Raw genomic sequence first — 9,252 nt, forward strand, 5'->3', positions numbered from 1 at the left:
CAGCCTTCGCTCCCCACGTGCATTAACGAGCCCATGACCCTGTCTCCGGTTCACCACTTTTGAGAGAAACTGACCTCTGGAGACCGGGAACACCCCACAAGAGCTGCAGTTTTGGAGATGCTGAACTTCTAGCCATCACAATTTGGCCCTTGTCAAAGTTGCTTAAACGCTCCCACTGTCCATTTTACCTTCTTCTAACACATCAACTTTAAGGACAAAATGATTACCTGCTGCCCAATATATCCTACCCACTGCCATGATAAAGAGATAACGTTATTCACTTCAGTCGGTGATCATAATGTTATGGCTGATTGGTGTATACAGTGTACATCCACTGAGGTGAGATTTATCCAGGTTTTCCTTGTCCGCTCCATTTCTGCCTGGCGTATCTTGTCAATACAAGATATACCATACCACTAATATATTACTGAGAAGAATTCTCACTCAGGGTAGACATTAGTTTTTTAATTTATTTCAACCATAATCAATCCTGTCAATTCTACACATTTATAGCAAATATACCACATAGGAGCCAGACAGAGATCCACAAGGGCCTTGACAATGGTGGTGGAATGTTGGAGGAGTGAAGCGGCACTGGCTGCAATGATAGCAGAAAGATAAAACAGGTTAAGGTAGGTTTAGATAATTACACCAAGATAATCTCTGTGTGACAGAAAAGCCTGAGGTTCCAACAATGTTGTCTGCTTGAGCTTGAACTAGCTAAAAATTAGATAAGACAAGAGTCTACAGCTATGCTAGTGGCTCTGTGAGGCTGTAGTTAGGCACGGAAATGCTTTGTGCTAAATGTCAGCATTTTAACAAGATAACCATGTTGACAGGTGTTCACCACATTAGTGTTTTAACACTAAACTTTCTAAATAGCACTAACCACAAAAGTACAGCTGAGGTTGATGTCCTTTTTCTAACTATTTATTCATAAACTGAAGTGATGTTGAAGTCAAATTAAAAATGTGACGTGATGATGGCACTAGAACAACAGTCAGGAGATCACCAAAGTTAGCAGAATTCATCCTCTGGGGAGAATAAATGTCTGCACCAAATTTCATGGCAATCTACGCAATAGCCTGAGAAATTTCAGTCTGGACCATTGCCATCTGTAGAACTAAGCTGCTTGCATGGCTAAAGATATTGCAGAGATAACTGATAAATACATATGTGCAATGCAGTGTTCTTCATCCCTCTTTGTGTTTCTCCATCCCTCCATCAGGCCTTCCTCTCTGAGCGCAACAGCCCAGCTCTCCTCAGCACATTGTTCACATTTGGGATCAGCTTGTCATTGAAATCCCACAGACGGGTGTCCAGTTGGATCTTCTCCAGTGGCTGAATAGTAGGAGTGCTCAGTGGAGCGTGAATAATATGACACAACTCGGGTGGAATCTTGAACTCCTCTCCAAACTTCTCAAGCACTAAATGCACCGAAGTCTGCTCCACCATCCTGTGAAGCACACACATCTGGTCACTCACAGATCATTATCTGAATGTTGCTGCTGAGACCTATATGGGGGAAGGAGAAAAAAAAAAATTAAATAAAAATCAGTTTACCTTGGCTGAACAATCAGCTTGTACGGATGGTACTCTGCCTTCCTGTCGGGCTCCCACTTATAGATGTGCTCGAGAATATTAAAGCCTGGCACCCCTCTCCATTTAGGCAGGGGACCACTTTTACTTTCCTCATAGGGTTTCTTGGGATAGATATGATTTTCAACAAGAAACACCCCAACCTGCAGAACGTGGATTCAAGTTTGATGGATGCATTGTAAGTTGGGAGGAAAGAAAGAAAATATAGTAAATACCAAATATGATCAGTATGGATATTAATATTATATGACTCAAAAGAACAGAGTACCCTACTTTTGGGTGCTGCTGCTGGAGTATGTCCATGAGAGGTTTTAGGCTGTTGTGTTGGTATGGCATTATAATCTCATCAATGTCATGCAACAGGACATAGTGTGACCGGTCCATGGATCTGTAAATGCACTCATTAAGTGTGGCTAACTGGCCAAAATAGTACATATCCCCTCCATACTTCCAGAAGCCATGAGAGGGGTTAATATACCGGGTGATGGGCCAAGAAACCATCTCCACAAAGCCCTCCTTGCTGTAGCTCTGCAACAGGCGGTCGAGGTCTGGGCCACAGCTGGTGTTATAGATCACCACTCTGTCCACACCCAGCAATCTGTAGTTAGGTGAAGAGGTTCACAAAACAAAAGTCATGATTCAAAACAAGACTAAAACAGACTACAGCCACACAAATGGCTCTGCCAAGGTACAGCAGTGTCCTTAGCTAAAGGTCAATAAGGGAATGCAAACATACTGATGTGGGTTGGGGAGCAAGCAGCGACTTCCTGGTGTCTTGTTACCATGAAGTTGCTAGGCAACCAGTAGAGACTTCAGGAAACTAAGCTGAAGCCTATCAACCTTGAGTCTGGACCAAAAATGGTGGACTAGCCGACCGACTAACCCTTGTTATTTACTCCTTAGGCATTAGCATGGCTAATGTAGTTAAGACTTTTGCACCCACCCTGAGTAAGAATAATAACTGCATCACCTTACAGTGTAATGCAGTCTAGAAGCCCTACCATAATATAGTCCCTTTGTGAACGGTAATGCTCATTTGAGGTCATTCTTCGTGGTGGTGGTGTTGTTGCTGTTCTGTCTACCGTCTGTATTCTGTATGTGTTGTGTAGAGTGCTGACCTGTACATCTCCAGGGTCTGTGCATACTGAAGTGCATTGTTGGATTCAAACAGGTTGGAGATGCAAACTGTAAAGTTATACTGCAGTTCTTCTGTCTTTCCTTTGGTCTTCTGGTTTCTTATAGGGAGCCAAATCTGTGAAGATACCTTCACACTATCTAGCTGAGTCAGAAGACGGAGATGGGAAGCTCTGCAGGTTTGAGGAATCTGACACATGACATCCGCAGTGGCAAAGGGAAATCCAAAGTTGTCTGAGTGTTCTTTAATTTTTGCTGGAGTTGTTGTATTTGATACCTGGCCTGCACAGCAGAAAAGACACTGAAGGGGTTGGATGGAGTCTCTTCTGAATATGCTAATGATGCGTATATCGAAACCTTTCACCCTTTGGTCCATGTAGGCTGACACCAACTGTTTAGTATTCTTGAGGGGGGTAATAGTCTTGTCAGATGTCTCCAGGGGGCAAGAGTTTGGACTCCGACGCAGGTTTCGGATCGGGTTTGGGATGGCATCATCTGGTCCAGGGAAAAGGACAACCACAACCACGAAGATGAAGATACCAATGGAGAGGAAGAAAAACTTCTGTCTGAGGTTTTTCCACTTCTCCATTCAGCCAAAGATTTAAGAATTCTGCAGCAGAAGTTAAAGTCATCATTTAAAATACACATCTACATACATAATACACAACACAAGTTGATGAAGTCAAGCTAGCAGCTCTGGAATACATTATACAGATGTGTGAGTGAAAATCAACATGTTTAATCACCCATGTATTCAACAAAACGACATTCATATCCTTTTCTGTGGGTTGCCTCAAGGCTCTGGATAAGGACCATTGCTTTTCTCAACGTATAGGGTCCCACTAGGCAATTTAATGTAAATTTCCTTAAATATGCTCCTATTTATATTCTGGTCTTTCCCAGTGATCCATATTATGCATGTAAACAGACACATTTATCATCATAGACCTTAATCTGTTAATCTCAGCACATTGTTCTGCACACAACCAAGCTGTGTCCTTGACGGGCATACTGGGAACATTTCAGTCAGGATGGGATCGGACAGTTTAAATACACAATTGTTTGATTGTAGCTAATAAATTTAAAATAAAACATAACCAAGAGATCATTTCCCATCTTTTCTACTGTATGTTGAGTTATTTCATGATATAAACCATTAGGGTCTAGATGAGGGGTCTCAAACTTGCTGGTATTGTTATCTTATAGGAGGGCCACAACGTTCAAGAACGACAAGAAAGCGCAATATTCTGAAAGTATTTCCATTACTATCAATTTGGTAGCGTAAGGCTTTAACTCTTGTTCAACTTTGTGTTCATTTTGTTTCCATGGGGAGATTACTTAAGAGCTGGTCCTAAGACAAAGACATTAGGTTTGGCAAGAACAAAGCAAAGTCCTAGATATGCACATATTAAAGATATAAATATTAAAAGTCTCTCCTGATTTAAAAATGCATTTTTTGTGCTGCTCGGCCATGGGTCTCTCTCTTGGCCCCGGACCACTTCTCTCTCCTCTGACCGCATCACGCTGCGTTGCATTTAATAACGAACCGGCGATTTAATTGCTGAATTTCCGGATAGTTTATGCATGTGAAAACATCACCGGTGTGTGGGATTTCACGTTCATAAAACAAGTCGTTAACAACAGGAAACACGAAAGGAAACACTGACACTATTTAAACAGTTTGTAAACCCCCCCGGAGTCATTTTGTTGTAAATTAAACATTTAATTTCCTCTATTTCTTAATCCGACAGTGTTTTTTTAAAACCAATAAAAATGTTTGCACAAATTATTTATCATATCCATTGATAAAAAAAACACCTCTCATAACACTGAGTGTTTTGACATGCGGTTGCCCAATGTGTCCCGTAGAGAATGAATGGGCACCGCGGTCAGTAGGTCGCCGCTGTCATTTGGCCAAACAAAGCTATAGTTAGAGCACTTTGGTCAAAGTAAAGTGACTTAAACAGGCACATTTCAAGTACTAGCGACCGAACAATAAAGAGACTTACATCAATTGCATGAAACATGGAGACAAACAGCAGGCCAGGGTCCAGCATCAACTGCAGGTGTGTCTGTGATGTGCACAGGTGGAGGGAGATGAACAGACGTTAGGCACAATGTGACCCTTAAAATGTGAGACAGCCAATCAGAAAGAGGTATTGCCACCGTGTCCTGACAGGAGAAAGCAGTGGTGGAAGATGTAGTCAGCTCCTTTACTCAAGTAGGCTAATAGTATGTCCTGTATTTAAAATCTTACTAAGTATTATCAGCTGTATGTGGGACTACTTTTTTTAATAGTACTTTAAATAGTTAGTTTAGTCCAACTGTATCCCATCAGCAGAAAACACAAAATGTAACATGGACACCGTTTGAAGTTAATTTTGTTGTAAATCAGACATTTAATTTCCTGTATTTCTCAATCTGCCACTGACTTTATAAACCAATATGTTTACACAAATGGCAAATCATAGTCCTTGAGAAAAAAAACACCTCTCCTAACACTGCACTAACATTATGTAACTGTAATTGTGCAAATCCTGTGTTGTTTCTTATATAGAACAATATATGGGCCATACCCAGCTGGTGGTTGTGGTAATTGTAGTAATAGTGATCTTCTGATTATAGCTCATCAGCAGAAGCATTAATCTACTAAAAGAATAGACATTGTTTTTCACCAGCAGATGTCACCAAACAGCAAACATTCACCATTATTCTCTGTTGCTGCGTCAGTCTGGCCCTGGCTGCGATGTATTTGTTGTGCTCATCATCATCATGACAGATGGCAATTAAAAACAGCCATCTTTGATATGAAAGATAAAAATATATATCATCCTATAAAAGTCAAATCAGACTGTAATATATAAATATATATATTGCTGACTGCTACTGAGCATACGGTATAAATATATCAGGGAAATGGGGAATCCTTACAGTCTAAAATGTAGAAGAATCCTTTGACCACTGATCAGTTCCCAGGTTATAAGGACACAACCATGGATTAACATATTAGGGAGCACCAGGGCCATTTGTGCCCAGTCACCTCCAAGCTTAGTACAGAGCACACAGCAGATTATAAATGGCAGCTTCATTATTTGCCAAGACACTAACCAGTGCTCCTGTGCTGGAACACTATCTGGCCCTAGGTTTTCTGTGTGTTAGCTTGTGGTAATTTGATTAAACACAGCTTTATTTATGTGTCCACTGTGAGCACAATGTGATAGAGAAATATTAAGATCTTATTTAGAAACAGGACCCCTCTACGAGAGAGGTAATAATGCCGCCTTACTTGATATTGTACTTTATTATGCAATTAATCAAATTATCAAAAAACAATTCTGCAGCCGTACTAGCGGCCCTGTGACGCTGTGCTTTGGCACAATGATGCTTTGAGCTAAATGCTAAAATCAGCATGCAAACATTCTGGAAATATTATATATAATATATATAGTGTTTACCATGTTCTCCATCTTAGTTTTGATATTTACCACTAAACATCTGTGACTGAAGTGTTTCATTAGTGTTGCAGGTACTTAAAAAATGAACATTTTGACCTGATGATGCTTAATGAAGAGTCAGCGGATTCCCAGAGTTATTGCTATTCCTCTGGGGACCTTAAGTGTGTGATAAAAACCACTGACACAAAGTGAACCTGGGACTTTTCAGTCTCCTAATTGCCTTGGGCCGGTTTATAATCTAGCCTTGGACACGAAAACAACACTACACTTGAATATGCTGACATTTTTTATTTTACATTAACAATAGCTAGAAACAAAGAACTAATTGGTTTTCTTTGGGCTTTAATGGTATCTCTAGAATCCCTGTTAGCAGCAGACGATCTCAAGCAAGCGATTTTTCACTAGTATCGTTACACTTCTCAACGATTCAGCACTTTTGGAAACACAAATCAGAACAGCATTAGCACACAGGCCCCTGCTCATCCACCAAACCAACCTCAAACTGCAGATCTTCAAAAGCTTGCTAGCCCTCAGAGACCACAGAGTCTCCCATCCTCCCAACAGTGGAAGCGCCTGACCCATATATGTAAATTGGAAAAAGTTGATTTTAGGGTTGGGGTTGTATCCAGATTCTAGATTCCCATTCAACTGCCAATTAATTATTCAATGAGGACTTTTTTCTTCTTAATCCAGAACCAAACTGGTGAAAAACATGGTTGGATGATTTTATGTAAACTGTTTTAATTTTGGAGTCACTGAGGTGAAGGGCTTATTAAAGGCAAACTGCTTTTTTTCTATCATGTTAATCATTTTACTTTTAGCTCTTTAGTCATGTCTACATAATCTATGGCAGCATGGTGGCCCAGTGGTTAGCACTGTCACCACACAGCAAGAAGATCCTGGGTTCAATTTCCGGCTGGGGCAGGGCCTTTCTGTGTGGATTTGCATGTTTTCCCCATATCTGTATGTGGAGTTTATTCTCCAGTCAATGCTTTTGACCAAGGCACTGGCTTAGATCTGGAGCCGGCTGCCCACTGCTCCTAGTGCTTAATAAAGGTTAAATGCAGAGGACAGATTTCACTAAATGTTATACTTAACAATCAAGTTGATTTTGATCCTAGACTCCTTTCAATCAGTTATGTGGTTTTCTCATCTCATTGAACTTTTATCTTCTTTCCCCATGATCTGTATGCACATAATTGACAAGAGCACCAGAAATGATTTCACTAATAAGAGATTTTTAGTTGGACATTTGAGAGGCAGACATATTTTGTTTCTCTGTATCATCACAAGACAGAATGCTAAATCATTTCTAGCACAGTGTGCGCCTTACCAACTCCTGTAACATTCCCTCCTCTCACAGTGCAATGAAGTGGAGCCAGTCCCTGCTGTTAGGGGATGTATTAAAAGTTAAGTATTTAATTGACATATGGTCGTACATGTTCAGTAAAAAGTTTGTACAGTAAATAATGTGTCCCAGTCCTATGTGTGGGGTGTCTTAATAAAGAACTGTCTTTTTACGTGAGAAAGTGAGAAAAAGCACTCTAGGTTAGCTGGGCTTTTATTTTCAGTTGTCATGTAAACTAGGTAAATACATCCTTTTTTACAATGAGCCCAATGTGAAAGGAAAAAAAAGACAAGGAGTGGAATGGTTCACCTGTTTGTGTACAAAACCTACAACGCTCGTGCCAGAACTGTATTTTAAACCTGCAACAGCATGTTTCTTTGGCAACTTGGGGGCAGCACAGATCAACTGGAAACACAACCTTATCATATTATCATCTTAAAAAATTTAACTTGATATTAGCAAACAGTTTCCTATTTACACAACCAGCGGACACATATAGCAACATTAGCATTTCCACCTGACTAACGTAAGTCTAATATTTACCCTCTGTAGAAATCAGTTTTGGTCCATCAACTCCTGAAGGAGATATATGTTTTTTTAGCTGCTAAATGCTCCGCTATGTTAACTAGCTAGTCACTAACTTTGTCTGTTTGGTGTTTGGCAGGTATAACCCACAGTGGGTTTGAGCAGTGAGAGTGAAAGAAACACAGTAAAGTTGTGAACTGGGAAACCAAAACAATGAGCTGAAAGATTGAAAAAGGTATGAGAGGAACTGCAGAGTTGAGTGATAATTCTTTGTAGGTGCATATGAGTGACCACATAGTCTTTTGATCCATTGTTAATATAAAAATATTGATTTTAAAGCTTCTTTCAGCTGCAGCATCATCAAAGCTCATCCTGTGCATTATCTACTCAGCACAAACTAGGCAAGAGGCAGGGTTCACTCTTTTAAAATCAATTTCAAGTTCAATTCCTGGAGAGTTTGAATTGAAAAAGTTGTCTGATAGTTCTTATATTCATGATGATGTATGATTTTCATAATTAAGTCAATCTAAAACATTGGGGCATTGGGGTTTTAAAGGAATACAAAAGCCTTTCAGATGTTGTGAAGTGTAGCAGATCCTCCAGCTCTTTATAGCAACCTGTGTCCCGTGGACCAATGTCTCCACCTGCTGTAAGAAATCAGTTCAGACAGCAAAATGTACACATATATATAGGAAGATGTAAACATCTTATAAACTTGTATCTGTCATTTCACTGTAGCTTCTGAAAAGCTTGTTAATAGTACTACCTTCCATGTTTTTCCCAGATGGTGGCAGTGAAGGTGTTCATAGCAGCAGGTTAGGGTGCATACAGTACAATGCACTCCTGGTGAGATGAGATTTATCCAGTTATTACATGTCCCCTCTGAGAGAACATGCACATCCCGATTAATAATTTAATTTCTCACTTAAAAGTGTTTTGTTCTTCCTACACAAACAAGACTTATCCAGTGCACACACACACAATATCCTATTATTACCTAAAATCACCAAGCACATAATTTTCTAAATACTGTAGTGTATGAAACTGTAAAAGTCATTAAAGGAAATTCATGGCGTCCATTTTCGCTGGTAACACCGTATATAGAGAGTTCAATCAGGAAAGATGCCACAAGTGATTGAAGACTTTGGTGGTGACCTTGTATATTATACCAGTTTAGTCCTAGAAATAGTC

The 9,252-nt window shown here is 40.0% G+C and overlaps 1 protein-coding gene across 2 annotated transcripts; it reads right to left on the reverse strand.

The window, feature by feature from the left end:
* Positions 1-446: 446 nt before the first annotated feature.
* LOC118337373 lies at positions 447-4,821 on the reverse strand. 2 transcript variants are annotated; one of them, XR_004797149.1, is made up of 6 exons: positions 4,743-4,821; positions 2,718-3,343; positions 1,873-2,197; positions 1,564-1,742; positions 1,173-1,456; positions 447-598 (listed from the first exon to the last, which is right to left on the reverse strand). XR_004797149.1 is itself a non-coding variant. In XM_035674355.1 (5 exons), exons 2-5 carry the CDS (start codon positions 3,320-3,322, stop codon positions 1,225-1,227), a joined length of 1,341 nt encoding a protein of 446 aa, XP_035530248.1. In that variant the 5' UTR covers positions 3,323-3,343; positions 4,743-4,821; the 3' UTR covers positions 453-1,224. The 2 variants fall into 2 exon arrangements, 1 of the variants encoding a protein (XP_035530248.1); XM_035674355.1 differs by having other exon boundaries at positions 453-1,456.
* Between the last annotated feature and the right edge of the window lie 4,431 nt (positions 4,822-9,252).

Source organism: Morone saxatilis, unplaced genomic scaffold (genome assembly GCF_004916995.1).
Source record: "Morone saxatilis isolate NCDOM2014 unplaced genomic scaffold, NCSU_SB_2.0 Contig3, whole genome shotgun sequence".
In the NCBI taxonomy this organism is placed as follows: Eukaryota; Metazoa; Chordata; class Actinopteri; family Moronidae; genus Morone; species Morone saxatilis.

What these genes read in the sequence shown, in the direction of transcription:
- LOC118337373 (XM_035674355.1), bottom strand. Translation starts at nt 3,322, where the DNA reads ATGGAGAAGTGGAAAAACCTCAGACAGAAGTTTTTCTTCCTCTCCATT. An exon ending in TCCAGCAGCAGCACCCAAAA is followed by an intron (nt 1,743 to 1,872) that starts GTAGGGTACTCT and finishes CACGTTCTGCAG; the next exon opens with GTTGGGGTGTTTCTTGTTGA. An exon ending in AAGCTGATTGTTCAGCCAAG is followed by an intron (nt 1,457 to 1,563) that starts GTAAACTGATTT and finishes TGTGCTTCACAG; the next exon opens with GATGGTGGAGCAGACTTCGG.